The 14,554-nt window shown below is 40.1% G+C and overlaps 2 protein-coding genes across 5 annotated transcripts; both read right to left on the minus strand.

Annotated features, from left to right (window-relative positions):
- Positions 1–200: 200 nt before the first annotated feature.
- Positions 201–5,492, minus strand: LOC137268000 (ankyrin repeat domain-containing protein 49-like). 4 transcript variants are annotated; one of them, XM_067802465.1, is made up of 5 exons: positions 5,386–5,492; positions 3,957–4,041; positions 2,842–2,938; positions 2,290–2,450; positions 201–742 (listed from the first exon to the last, which is right to left on the minus strand). In XM_067802465.1, exons 2-5 carry the CDS (start codon positions 4,026–4,028, stop codon positions 407–409), a joined length of 666 nt encoding a protein of 221 aa, XP_067658566.1. In that variant the 5' UTR covers positions 4,029–4,041; positions 5,386–5,492; the 3' UTR covers positions 201–406. The 4 variants fall into 4 exon arrangements, with proteins under 4 accessions (XP_067658566.1, XP_067658565.1, XP_067658567.1 ...); XM_067802464.1 differs by having other exon boundaries at positions 3,957–4,053; positions 5,386–5,488; XM_067802466.1 differs by having other exon boundaries at positions 3,957–4,053; positions 5,382–5,488.
- Positions 5,493–8,195: 2,703 nt separating this feature from the next.
- LOC137267573 (proteasome subunit beta type-6-like) lies at positions 8,196–13,684 on the minus strand. The gene is made up of 6 exons (XM_067802056.1): positions 13,557–13,684; positions 12,406–12,473; positions 10,438–10,569; positions 10,193–10,322; positions 9,217–9,361; positions 8,196–8,442 (listed from the first exon to the last, which is right to left on the minus strand). Exons 1-6 carry the CDS (start codon positions 13,656–13,658, stop codon positions 8,312–8,314), a joined length of 708 nt encoding a protein of 235 aa, XP_067658157.1. The 5' UTR covers positions 13,659–13,684; the 3' UTR covers positions 8,196–8,311.
- Positions 13,685–14,554: the final 870 nt, after the last annotated feature.

Below are 14,554 nucleotides of genomic sequence, written 5' to 3' on the forward strand. Positions count from 1 at the left end.
TAGTAAGGCGTTTGCTTCAGCTGTGAAAATAGAACTGTTGTCTGGCAATCTAGAAGATATTGTTCGGGATCCAATGACAGTGGCACAAGCTACTGCGCCACCATCCTTGGACCCATCAATATGCACGACTAAAAGTTCCAAAACTGGAATTCAACATTTTCTGATTCAAGCACGTGAGGTGACAGGAACAACAAGAAAAATACTGAGGAAAAGGTTTTAATGTTTAAAATTCATTGCGTGCAGAGTTAAAATTCAATGTTAAAATATGTCTGAATTTAGAAAAATATAAAAATTCTAATTTTGAACAAAATACTTTTTTCTGAATTGACTCAAAATGAATACCTTGTCAAGAATCTTAGATAAATTGTTGCATTTTTTAAAGCTCATAATTCAAGCATTTTAAAAATCAAATCTTATTCACACTGTCATCTACAATCTCAAACAACCAGTGATGGCTACTGGTTCTTTGACAAATCTGCTTAGCGGTCTCTCCTACTTTAGTCTTAATGCTGGCATCGATGAAGGGGTTCATCAACAAGAGTTCAAGGGTTTCACGACTGTCTTGTTCTGAGGAGGCTAAGTGTAAGGGAGTTAATCCTCCGTTTGTTTGAGCATTAATATCAGCACCACAGTCCAGTAGAAAACTAGCCACACTTGTCGAATTCCATCTGCTGGCACTGTGTAATGGCTGCCAACCATCCACTGTCTTTGCTGAGATGTCTGCTCCATGGGAATACAAGCACTGGAAAAATATCACACACCAATTTGCTTTCAGTTTGTTTGTTTTCCACACATAGCAATGTTCCAGACGTATGGCAAATTATGGGTGGGGGTGGGGGTAATGATGGCTTTCATGGAGAAGCATGTACAAGTGAATGACCCCCCCAAAAATGTACCTACAAAGTAGTGACTGCCACTCTCTCAATGTCATGTACAAAATCAACAATCCCCTTCCCCACTTCGCCTAATTTTACAATAGATTTATGCACAAAACTGCTGACCCCCTTCGTACATGTGTACAGAACTGATGTCCCCCTACCTCCTCAAAACAAAATGGGTGAATCCCCTCTAAAATAATCATCACTCCCCTCTAGTTAAAAACTAATCTGATTGCAAGAAGGTGAGTTGCATCACACAGACATTGTAAACATTCAGATGATTAAGATAAATTTGACTTCAGTAAGTTAGTGTCTTGTTTCATAATTGTTCATTTTTATCAGATGTTCTTAAGCAACTGATTACTCAAAACATAAGGATATAGTTAAAGTAAAGTTGAGGGTAATATGGCAAGGTAATATGGCAAGGTAATATGGCAAGGTAATATGGTAAGGTAATATGGCAAGATGTTATGAAACCAGTCATTCAGCCTAGCCCTGATGGAGAAAGTCAACTCTTAGACAAGCATTGGTTACTGCTATTCAAAGGAGATACACTGAATATAAACATCTCAAATGTTTTTTAAAAGCAGCAATGTATATTATGTGTCATGAATAAGTGATAAATGTGTTTTAATGATGTTTGATTTTTTGGTTGCATGTGACCTTTAACATATGTCAAATGGACAAAGTATATTTAGTTACACTCGAGACAGAAAAAGTCTTGCGACCCCCCAAAATAAGCATAATTAAAACATGATTATCATTTATCCATGACATAAATAATAAATTGCGGATAATGAAAAACCAAATAAACAAAATTAAAAGCGTACAATTGCAAATCAAAAGTGCAGTAATTTGTACTTGGGCTTACTATGCTTGAAACGAAGCACCTCGGTAATCAAACCAAGTCAGAGCAGGTCAGTGAGCGTAACAAAGACTTTCATTGAGGCTTCATTTGCCTATACCCTCAAGGTTCTTTGGTGATGGTGTACAGCCTGATAGGTGTTTAGTTCAAATTGCATTTGGTCAATGATTGATGTTGTATATTGCATACTGTCATTAGCAGACAGGCAGGCAGAGAGACAGGTGTCAATACGATCTGATATGGAGTGAAAGAGGCTTCATATCACAACCAACATGTTTCTCTTTTATGTAACAAGTAGAACCTGCTGTGCAAACCTATTTACTGTGCATGCGCAGAGCATTACAGCTGTTGAAACTACTCCACCCCATGCTGGGGTTAAACTAGTGAATTGTTTGAACTCGATTTGCTGGTTTTTTGAAAATATTAAGTCAAATTTGAATTTCTGATAATTTGTTACAGTAAGTCCATACTGGAAGGTATCAGAATCTGAAAAGTTGTGTTTTGCATTGCATGTAAGCTTTAAATTGTTATGAGGCAGAGGATAACCTTGGCAATGTCGAGATGTCCGTTATATGATGCTCTATGTAGAGGTGTGTAGCCATCTACGTCATGGGAGTGGACAAGTCGCGGACAAGATCCCAACATCTCCTCAACAATTGCAAGTTTGTTGTTCTCAGCAGCCCACAAGATTCTCTTTTCAGGGTCATCTGAAATATGCAAGTGAAGTCAGCTCTTCAAACATACTGGTCCTTAAGTTCAACTTTAATGCTGGGAGCTGACCCATTTCTCTGCACGTGGATAGTGAGTCACACTGGCAGGATTTCAGCCATATCATGAACCGTGTATCAAGTAAGATGTAATAAGATTAAACACTTTGGTGAAACAAAGGGCACATACATCTTGTATAGCCCAGGATCACCTCATCCAATCTCATCTAAGGGATGCAACTCTGTACAGCAATTATCAGAACTTGAAACATCTGGGCCACTTGTGTTATGGTATGCAAGTCAGCATAGCAAATCTGTAGCATCTGGATGAAGAAATCTAGCTTGCATGCTTTTGACCTCTGAGAGGTAGCCTGACAGTTCCACAACTCACTTTCAATCTCCTCCTGTGTGAACTCACTGACGTCATCTTCATCATTCTCCCAGAAACTCTGGAACTTGTTTGGTTCACCATCCTTAGCTTGTAATATCTGAAACATTAGGTTGCAATGAAGAATTTGAACACTGGTTCTCTTAAATACCAGTTAACGCCTTAAATGCTTCCAAAAAAAGAAACAACATTTCAAACCATGATTTGTACTTTTTGATCCCTGAAGTTGCACAGTTGTGTTTGATGGTGCTTAATAGCAAGATCATATCTAAAATTGGGAATGAAAGAATTTGAATTCACACAATCGGAATTTGGGCAAAAAGAACACTATAATCGTATGATGACAACAAAGCTTCAGTGGGGGCATTCTCTCCCCACAGAGGTTATTGCACTTCCTACGAACCTCTGTTCTAGTATGGCCCTTTCACAGTGTGAGTGTTCAGGATTTGTGATTGGTTGCAATCAGATATAGTTGTGCAATCAGTGACGTTGTTTCAAAAAAGATAATTTGAAAGGCCTTGATAATATCCATGTGCTTCAGGAAAACAAGACCCTCTTCCCCAGCATGATGCACAAATGCTTCTTCTAGACAGAACTCAGTCATGTAATGGCAAGACAACGACGTCTCCATCGCCTTCATTGACAATGGACACGTTAGCGATTAAATGTCTTGTGCGTCACATCAACACAATTCCCGACAGAGGAGGGGTATTTGTGGCACCACATTTGCTTGTATTAGTCATGCTACATTAACATTGATGCAACACATGTTCTGATTGGATAGAAAGAAGGAAGAAAATTCATGTTGTGATATTTTGCTGCGAGGGGATTCTACGAGAACTGGACATATCAGGACAGAGGTATGTAGGAAGATATGACAAGTAACCTCTGTGGGAAGAGAATGCACTGGGGTTGGTCACCCAGCCTTGTGGTTGAAGCGCTAGGGCGTTATCGGATAATTCCCCACATGGGTACAATGTGTGAAAACCCAGTGCTAGTGTTTGACCATCAAGCTAAAGACCTAACATACATACAAAGTAGGGAGTCCATTTCTGGTGCCCCTGAGTTGATTTCTAGCTCCGATCTTCCTTCCTAACCTTCTAGCTCACATCACTAACCTTATGAAGAACATCAGCACACTCAGGGTCCAGTTGGTCAGGAATATCATCATAATCATCAGGTTCAGCCATCTTTCATCTGTGTCTGCCGACAGGACTGAAAGATCACTATTGCTGCACACATTCTCTATGCACTTTTCAAGTGCTACAAGCAAAACCTCTATAGCAATAAACATATAAAAGTTCAGTTGGTTCAACTCTACCTGAGTGCTCATCTTCAAACACATTTGATTTTCACTGGTTCCTGCCACAGGTGTTGTTCAGTACACATGGCATAGTACTTTCCAAAAATGTCCCTGACCCAGTTCTGCCTCACACCTAGTCCACCTCAGCTAAATGTGTGTGTCATCATCTGACAATATTAATATATCTACATTTTGCTTACAAACAACACAAAGGGACAAAGCATAAACTTGCCTACAGTACTGGCCTTAGATATGAAGCCCTATGTCTAACTTTGTGTTACAATATATTTACTTCTCAAACTGGAAACAGGACTTAAAAAGATTAGCCATATCTGCTCTTGTGCTATGCTACGGCCTTGGATGGTATAAATACACATATTTCAAGGCAAGTGTTTAACAAAGCAGTTTCTGTCGCATTATAGATTCGAAAAGGACAGATTTGTTCACATTCAATTTCAGAATAATTTTGAAGATAATGCCAGAAAGAAGTTTGGTGCTGATGGGAAAGAGTTCTGTCCGTATCCCCCTCTGTTTACATAACATTACATGAGGAATATAATATGGACGTAGAGAATAACTGTGCATTTATGGCAATTATTAAGCAATATGATATGAATTTTGGCAGTTTGACTGCCCCCTTGGGGCAACTTGACCAAACGTGTGGTGATTTGACAAAAAAATCTGTTGCGTTTTGACCAAATTTGGCGGGGCGTTTTGTCCCTGAGGCGATTTGACTGGTACCCTATGTACATACCATATATTTGCTCAAATGGAGTCCACGGTGTAACATTCCAACACAGAAATAAGTTCACTGATTGTGTTTTTATACCTGTTCTAGTTTACTGAATGTATAATTCATATTTATGTTCAATCGCATATTCAATTTCCCGTTTCATAAAATGTCAATTATTGTATCAAAATGTGATCGATTTTCATTTGGTGGTGTTGACTGAACATTAAAATGAACAAATCTGTTGTTACGATGAAGGTAAGATTAATCTATTATGAATGGTGTGTTATACATACAAAGGCTAGAATGCAGTTTACCGGGAGCAGCATCATTTACGATCCTTAGGTTTGGGGTTAGGCACCCTTCACGATCCTTAGGGTTAGTGTTTGGGCTTCGGGTTTGGCACCCCATACGATCTTTAGGATTTGGGTTAGGGGGGATAGGGGTTAGGGTCGAAGCCCTAAATTCATCTGAAAAAGAGCGCCCGGTAAAGTGCAGTACTCCCCATACCTACTGATTTCAAGCACTTCCAGACAAAGCCGCAAATTCTGACTACACACCTCAGTCGCGCGATGTCATCGATATGTTTACTTCGGTAAGGCCATGCGGAGTTACTTGTCCTTTAGAAGGAGTCGCTGCATAACCACGCGCTGTTACGAGTTTGTACCAAAGTCGACGAGTCGCTTATAAAATCATCCAGTCCCCAAAACGTCCAGTGCGCATGTTTAACGGTTTGGTGGAAGCGTGAAAATACTCAAACGAACAGCAGACACTCCAGCTACTGACATCGAGCTATGCATATGGGATACAATGAGATACCCCAGCAAGCTTGACCACCCGACAAGTATGGAATAATGAATGGATATTTCGCCGCTTTAAGTTAGATTTCTAACACTATCGTGGCAGGGAGGGGGTGCGGGGGCACCAGAAATTGGCTTGGCACTATTAGGAATCGAATTCGGGTCTACGGCGTTTCGAGCGAACGCCTTAACCACATGGCTAGAACACCACCGTCGGCTGATGAAGAAAAATGATAACTCGTATGATTCTGGGGTCTTCAATGGAGACGGTGCTCAAAATATAATTTAAAGGATTACAATCAATAAATCGAATGTTATAAAATTCCATTCACTGAATCAAGTTTGAGTAAATGTACATGTAATGGAGCCGTGAGTGCATGCAGCCATTCGACCAGTTGAAAACAGTGCCTCGGGTGGTGAAGGACAGGCATTGTCCCAATAAACGCGTTGCAAGCAGTAAAGACATTGTATAAGAAGCATATTGTCATGTTCTTAAACGTCTGAATCAGGAACAACAAAAATAACACACGAGGTATTTCGAATGTCACAAAAAAACAGCTAGTCACTTTAAAAGAACGTATTTTAAAGCAAAATGGTTGTTCAGCTTTATATAAGCAAAATGATATGATGAAAAAGGCACCCAGGGACCATCTTCATTTTTTGCAGTATTCTAGATTGCCAAATGTTATAGATTTGTATGGACTGTGATGTATACATTTGTTGGGGTGTCCGTAGTGGGATATTAGAATGTGTCGTCTGGTCACAGGCAAAGTGTAGCGCAAAATGGGTTGCGCAGCAGAACGAAAATATACAAAGACTGGTCAGTTTCGTTCTGCTGCGCAACCCATTTTGCGCTACACTTTGCCTGTGGTCTGGTTGACTGTTGCATTGAGAGTTCGGATCATTGTCCGTGCTCACGACTATTGGTCTGCATTGCCAAGTCCTGTTCCATTATTTTGCAATGTCGATAATTCGGAAGTGTTCAGTTTTTATTCATGATCTCATGACGTTGCCCAAACTGGTGAAAATTAATATTTTCCATAGACGGAACCAGGAATTTTAAGGGGTGAGGTCCGAACTCCATGAACCCCTCTCTGGGATCCGTGAGTGTTTTCAGTAGGTTGACATGGGTTTCGTACCGCTGGACAGTACACCAATAGACGTGTCCTGTAATGTTCTGCATGTGTCTCGTTCCACAAACGGATCGTACTGCTAATGTGATCGTAACTGACGTACTCTAACATAGACTTACGAAAGTCGTAGCACAACAATCGCTTTGGCATCTTTTTAAATTCTGGCCAAATGAAGCCAGTTTGTGGAAGGGGCGTGAAATGTTTCTACTCGTTTGATGATTTGCACGAGCTGACAGATGTTAACCCAAAACTCATGGTGACACAACGGCCAGTAAAATCAGTCTGCTTTAAAAAGAATAACTTCTCGTGGTGACGAAAGCGTGATTTCAAATTAAACTCACATACTGACTGAATGCAGGTGTGTCTGCGTGTGAATATGCGCTTGTTCTTGTACGGATTTATGCAGAAGTTATCGTGAAATTCGACCTATACCATGCTCCCGTTTCTCATTGGAGACAAACCGACTTCAAGCAGACAGTTTTGAGTGGGTTTAGTCTTACGCTGCGTGTAGCAATATTTCAGGAATACCACGACAGGTGACACCAGACATGGGCTTCACACACTGTACCCATGTAGGTAATCAAACTGGGTCCTTCTGTGTGAGGAGCGTACGCTTTAACCATTAGGCTAACCCACTGCCCTGAGTGTTATCCTATGACCAGACTGGGCAGCAAGTAACATTTTTGTCTTTCATGATGACATGAACTGGGAATGAAACGACTAACAACCCTTCAAACTGGCCCTGTCTCTATTCCCAACACCTCACAGACTCTGCATGTCACCGAGACCTTGGTAGACCATTCCTGCTGAGACAAGAAATATTGATTGTAACGTCATAGCTCCATACACTGTACACACAAGCGTCTCCATATCAACCCTATTGCACTGTCAGAGATAAACCTTGCAGTTAGTGGACTGAAGCTTAACACCACATAAGTACACAAAGGTACACGATGGCAACCTGGACCAAACAATCCAGTGATTATTTTGAATATTTTGAATAACTGTCCACGCGATCAGGGTACAGTGTCATGTCAGCCAAGTCAGCAAGCCTGACAACTTGACCCTTTTGTTCACATCTCACGGTGAGTGTTTAATATCACTGCAGGAGAACTCAAGAAAAGTGGGGAACTGAACCCAAGTCTCTGGTCAGGAAGCTCACAACCAGCAATGGCTGCTGTAAACCTATGGGGCAGTGGGGTAGCCTTGTGGTTAAAGCTTTCATTTGTCATACTGTGTTCCTATCCACAAATGGGTACAATGGGTGACGCCCATTTCTTGTGGCTACCTGCTAAAGGTGGTGTAACATCAAACTCAGTCATTGCTGTGAACATACACCAACACCATGATGTCACAGTCACATGATGTCACAGAACCAACAAACTCATAAATGATGTCACAGTATTTTATCTCAGATTATAACCATAGCACAAAGCTCTTCTCAAGAACAACATGGACAAGCTGATGTGTGTGAAATTATGATACAGATTTAAGTTAGAGATGTAGATCAATGGCCCTCATAGAACTTTGGGATCTGATCCCCTGTTAGTGTGAATCTCTCCGTTCCGTCCTTCGTGATGGAGGCTAGGCGGACAACACCACCGCTGGAACCATCTCTGTTCATGGCAAGTGACAAAGCTGAAAGTACGTACAAATCACAAATAAACATTTGCATGGACTACACTGAAAATTATGGAGGAAAACATGAGCTATACCTTAATTTCTTGATTTTTGACATTGATCAGTCCTAGTGAGGCATTATCAAAATGACAACACCAGCAACAAGAAGATGGTCTGTAAATCATTCAGTCTGGACCAGACAATCCAGTTATCAAAAACATGTGCATCAGTCTATGCAACTGGGATACAATAACCTGTCAGCCATGTGAGTCTGACCATCTGATCCTGTTATCTGCTTCTCATGAGAAGCATTCCTACACAAGATCAAATGTCATCATCAACACATACATTAGAACTACTCAACAGGATTTCTCAGCCAGCTACAAGCTGCTTGTGGAACTTTTTTAGGGATACCAACAGCCTTCAGTGTTTTGAAGTTACTGACAGTTTGGGTCACTTTCATTTAGACACCAAAAGCTTGTGGGGACATTGTTTTTGAGTCACTAGTCAGGCTGAGTTGATCAATGCAAGAGCTGTACTGTACTGGATGACTGCAAGAAAAATTACCCTGAGGCCAAAGGTATTTGCTCATAATATCAATCAGTGATTTGATATTTACAGAATATGGTCAGCAGCTACAGTTAATATGGCCTACGTTTCATGAAACTGCAACCATTATTGTATCCTTGGACTCATATTTGTCAATATTTTCAGGAGAGTTCAGTCATAGTGTATGCTTGATAAGAAGCAATTATAGCCTCTGGACAGAGGTCAAAGTTGCAAACTGTTTACCGTTTGCTACAAACTGCAGACATTCCTCCTTGGACAGTCCAGGTTTGAACTGAGAGTCAACATAGCCATACAAATAGGTACTGCCTGATCCACCAATAGCAAATGGTTGTCTCACCAGCATACCACCAAGGGGAATAGAAAACACCTGCAAACAGGACCACACAACAATATTGAGTGAGTGAGTGAGTTGAGTTTTATGCCGCACACAGCAATATTCCAGTTATATGATGGCAGCCTGTAAATAATATCGAGTCTGGACCACACAATCCAGTGATCAACAGCATGAGCATCAATCTGTACAACTGAGAACCAATGACCTGTGTCAAACAAATCAGCGAACCTGACCACCTGATCTCATTAGTCGCCTCTTACGACAAGCAGAATCGCCTCTTATGGCAAGCATGGGTTGTTGAAGACCTATTCTACCCCAGACCTTCTCGGATTCCACACAACTTTGGAGTATAGTGAGTAGGTCATAAGTGAGTACAGTTTTCGGATATTTTAAGCAATATTCCAGCAATATCATGGAAGGGGACATCAGAAATGGGGTTCACACGTTGTACCCACGCAGGGAACCGAACCAGGGTCAAGTGTCCACATATCTATCGTGTTGTTCAACTAACAGCATGTAATATAAGATTTACTGTTTCATTGGTAATGGTCAGGCTAGCTATTCTCGAACCGTTCGTAGCCCTACAAATTCTTAAGCCCATTCTTAAGACATTGGCTACGATCACAGTTAAGAATTCTTAAGGCTATGAACGTTTCGAGAATAAGGGCCCAGTAGTAATACCAGTAACATTTTTCTGAACCCAACTTTTAGTGCATTTTATCCTAAGAGTCCTTATTTTCAAATGATGCTAGTTATTCTGAGGGGTGGTCATATTTATTAAAATGTATTTTAGACATTTAAATACTTACCTTTCCATAGGGCGTTCTGGGGGGTTAATATTACATAGGGTCATCATCAACTCACCTGTCCCCCTTCTCGCTTATCCCAGCCCCCGACGATGATGCCCGCTGAGAGGTTGTCACGGTGTTCGTAACACAGGTCTCGGAATACATTGGCTGCTGTCTTCACCTCCGGCTCCTCGCCCATTTCCATTCTGAGAGAAAATAGAAAATAGTTTTATACACATCTATTTTGGAATAATTTCAATGTCGATTATTGGAAAACAAAAAACTCTACAAATTTGCGAGAAGACATTAACGAAGACCCACTTGTAGAAGTTGAGATGGTATTTGACAATGTCTGCAACTGCTTGTGTGTCAGCTGCAGAACCAGATCTGCAGCAGTAGATATAGTCGGTCACCTTCGTCAACTTATCAGTCACTCGGTTGGCAATGAAAGATCTGAAACATGCGAAGCATCAACATTTAAAGATCTGATTAGCTACTACGAGTGTGCTGGCGACAGTGAGAACCTCAAACTGTTACTTAAAGTAAAGTCCTCTTGCTTTTCTACACAGCCAGTGCAAAAGGCTAATCCTAATTTGTTCAAGCGAGCATAACTGCATGAACAGGTATGAGACATTGTATGCACTGATATTTGTTTATGTGTAATCAAGGAAGATTATGTCTGATGCCTACTATGTTCATTTCTTTGTAATTTCTTTGTACATTTCTTTGTACACATGGCCCGTGGTTCAGATATCCGAAATTTCGCTTATCTGGACAATCTCAATAACAACACAAGCGTTCGGATAAACAGGGGGCTTGACTGTATATAAGGAAATGCTTCTATATATTTTTATGAGTATCCTAACACACTGAACTGATTGCAAAAGTGGGGCTGGAGTGTTTAGAATGAGCTGCCTTGTCTAAGGCACCAGAGCTTGAGGTGATCTGATCAAGCCTACCTGTGATCAGTGTAAAGGGTCAACTATGTGTGCAGATTCTTTCAGTGTATCACAACCCTTGGTGTACAGTACACAATCCTGTGCACTTAAAAGAACCCACGAATCCGTTGGTACATGACATGGTTGCCACAGAAATACATGCATAAAACTTGGAAGAATTTGTCTAGTGTCTGCAAGAGCTGCATGAACTATGATCCCAGGGAGTTGAAACTGATAATACCACATGATGTTGAGGCTGACATAACGTGATCTAGGGAAAAAACAAAGCACCTTTGCACAGCTGCGCTGGATACAGGCGCTATACAAATGTTTAGAGTTGTGATGATTAATCGATACGCAAGTTATCACGATTCAAGAGCTGCACGATACGATACAGCGATACGAATGTCATGTATCGATCTAACACGATACTTACATACTTAGCAGTCTACGAAAACTGTCTCCCACTTCCATTTAGATTTTCGTGGAAAATATTGCCATGGACATGCTCCGACTGAGATAATTTTCACAAATTTATTTTGTTATCTGTGCAAAAAAGTCAGCTGTGCCAATGTTGATCACTGCTGTTCCATTTTTTGGGGAAACACTACTTTTCTGACACATGCTAAACATTTTTAATAAAATGTCTTCCATGATGACGTGTTTTATTTTTCTTGGGAGAAGAATACCTTCTCTGTAATGATAGCTTAACAGCACATTATTTCCAGTACTTCTATTTTTCTGTATACAAGGACAAAATATTGTGATACGTATCATATCATATGTATCAGACTACCAGTATCGTGATAGGTATCGTATCGTGGCATGGGCATATTGTCACAACTCTACAAATGTTAGTATAATAATAAAATAATAATGTCTTTACATTTATGAATGTCAATGAACATCATGAAAGCATAACAATAGGAGACAGTTTTATTTTACTGTTTCGCTGAGCCAGGTTTTATGTCGTTTGTAGCAATATTCTAGCAGCATTATGGTGGGTGCACTTGAAATGGACTTCTTTTAGTACCTGTGCAAAAAGTGAGTGAGTGAGTGAGTGAGTTTAGTTTTACATGAGCATCGATCTGAGCAATTGCGAACCGATGACATGTGTCAAACAAGTCAGCGAGTCTGACCACCCAATCCCGCTAGTTGCCTATTATGACAAATATAGTCGCCTTTTATGACAAGCATGGGTTGCTGAAGGCCTATACTCCCCGGGACCTTCATGGGTCTCTCCAAAAACAAACCCAAGCATTTGGTGTAATGAACAAATTCTAACAGCTGGGCTAAGCCAGCATCTCTGTGTTTTTGTAAATGTAAAAATATCCCAAAGTAAACCATTTACCCTGTAGTTGTTCTGGAGTCTGCTCCAATCACCACTCCACCATCAAACTCAACTGCTGCTATTGTTGTCTGAAATCATATGAAGGAGATAAACATATGAAGGAGAGAACTGCGGAAAAAGTTTTGACTATTCTAACTTCTTGTCGGTAAACAAGGTTACAAGGTTTCAATTCATTTTGAAACCACAGACTGATCTATCAGGAGTAGTAATTTTTAACTTCATCATAGAATTTACCTGCCTCCTAGGACCTAAGATGGGCTAATTAGCATGCATAGTGAGAGAGCGGATTTGGGGTGGGGGGGGGGGGTGGGGTGTGTTCCCCTCTTTTAACATGTTTAATGAATATTCCAGCAATATCATGACAAGGGGACACCAGAAATGGGCTTCACACATTGTGTCCACAAGGCAAAGTAGCATGCATAGAGAATCTAACTTAGCAATACTATTCATGGGACCTCAGGCAAAAATTACCAAATAATCAGAGTCTCTTTCACTAATGATCATCATCTGAATGTTTACATCATATAGTATTTATATTTCTCTGTTGAAATTCATTGAATTCTTATGTATGATTCTTATTTCAAATTACATTAATTTGCTAAACAGAAAGGCAGCTAGGCCAAACATTAACTCAGAACTAATACTAGGCTCAGAAACTAAGGGGTACCTTGCCAAAATGTAAAAGTATGCTTAACTTGGAAGAAGCGTCTCAATGGACTGTGTAAGGTTTTACATTGAACAAGATTTTTAAAACTAATAAAACTAATCATTGTATTGGGGTATCTCACTGGAGATAGGATCCAAGGATTAATGAAAGAGTTACGAGTACTTCAACCAAACGTTAAATTCAGAAAATGTGTTTGTTGTCTAATGGATATCTTACATTGATCTCAATAAGAACCTCAAAAGAATACGACATAAACCTAACAGAAAACATTGGGATCTTTAATCACACAGCAAGTTCAACATTTTCTCAAAGACAAGACCTTCGTCACTATGACCGTGCTTCGAACAAATGACAATGCACGATGAGGGTAAGGAAATCTCAGCCTCAGGAGCGAGCATGTGAATGGCGAGGACGCATCATATCATTGATATCACGAACGTACACCTGCTTTTAACATATGTCGCCTGTCCCTGTATATACTTACACCAGTTGTAAGTTCTGCATTCAGCCAGTCTGGTGTTAAATCGCCGTTCACGGCAGAAGAAGACCCTGCACCAAACTTGCTGGTCATCATGGTTGCAGCCATTTTGTTTGTTGCGGGACTTGAGTGCAAGGGACGTAACTTCTTGCAAAGCTCCATGCAGCGTTCATCTTACATCCGTCATGGAGTAGAATCACCATGCATCAATACTTAAATTAAGTATGTTCTTAAATAACAAACCATATTGGGCAACTGAAATTCACTAGTACATGTTATATCTGTATAAATGGTGTTTTTTTTTGTTGTTCACTTTCTTGATGTATTGTCCCCTTTTGTACATTGGACTTAAATTATTTTTTCCTACTTTCTGAAGTGAAATATCAACAGCCAAACGTATTCAGTCATTGTAAACCTTCACGTTTCCACATTTTCAAAAATTAAAAATAATTAAACTTCCCGATGGTCCAATTTAATCAATTGTCAACGCATACGTTCTAAAACGTAAAATCTGATCGAAACTTTGAAAAGCATGTTGAAATATGGTTTTGTTAGCATTTCTCTTGAACGAAGACAATCTGACACTGTGGTGGGCAGCACGCATTGGAAGGGGTTTTAAACAGATTCTGGGAACAAACCTTACCAGAAACTCAGAAACGACTTGAGTACGATTGTTTGAATGGAGATGGTAGATATTATATTTAAAAATTCAACGTCTACTGTAAACTATTCGCTTGCGACGATTGCAACGTCTTGTGATTGCAACGTTTTGTGATTGCAACAAAGGGTCGGGGATGTGTGATGTGTGTGTGTGATGACGATGTTTATTTAGAAGCATGTACAATTTGAGAGACTCTGTGACAGTATCTGTTAATCCTCTTTGCATCTTGCTTTCATTTCATACCGGAAATAGTATTCGTTTTCCTTCGTTCAACACATCATCTGTGGTATGTACCAGTGCCATTATCTGTAATTAACATTCACTCTTTCATTAACTCTAGGAA

This window comes from Haliotis asinina, chromosome 16 (genome assembly GCF_037392515.1).
Source record: "Haliotis asinina isolate JCU_RB_2024 chromosome 16, JCU_Hal_asi_v2, whole genome shotgun sequence".
Taxonomy (NCBI): Eukaryota; Metazoa; Mollusca; class Gastropoda; order Lepetellida; family Haliotidae; genus Haliotis; species Haliotis asinina.

What these genes read in the sequence shown, in the direction of transcription:
- LOC137268000 (XM_067802465.1), bottom strand. Translation starts at nt 4,028, where the DNA reads ATGGCTGAACCTGATGATTATGATGATATTCCTGACCAACTGGACCCT. An exon ending in GTGCTGATGTTCTTCATAAG is followed by an intron (nt 2,939 to 3,956) that starts GTTAGTGATGTG and finishes CTAATGTTTCAG; the next exon opens with ATATTACAAGCTAAGGATGG. An exon ending in CACACAGGAGGAGATTGAAA is followed by an intron (nt 2,451 to 2,841) that starts GTGAGTTGTGGA and finishes TGCATATTTCAG; the next exon opens with ATGACCCTGAAAAGAGAATC.
- LOC137267573 (XM_067802056.1), bottom strand. Translation starts at nt 13,658, where the DNA reads ATGGCTGCAACCATGATGACCAGCAAGTTTGGTGCAGGGTCTTCTTCT. An exon ending in ATAAGCGAGAAGGGGGACAG is followed by an intron (nt 9,362 to 10,192) that starts GTGAGTTGATGA and finishes TCCTGTTTGCAG; the next exon opens with GTGTTTTCTATTCCCCTTGG. An exon ending in TCTGCAGTTTGTAGCAAACG is followed by an intron (nt 8,443 to 9,216) that starts GTAAACAGTTTG and finishes ACGTACTTTCAG; the next exon opens with CTTTGTCACTTGCCATGAAC.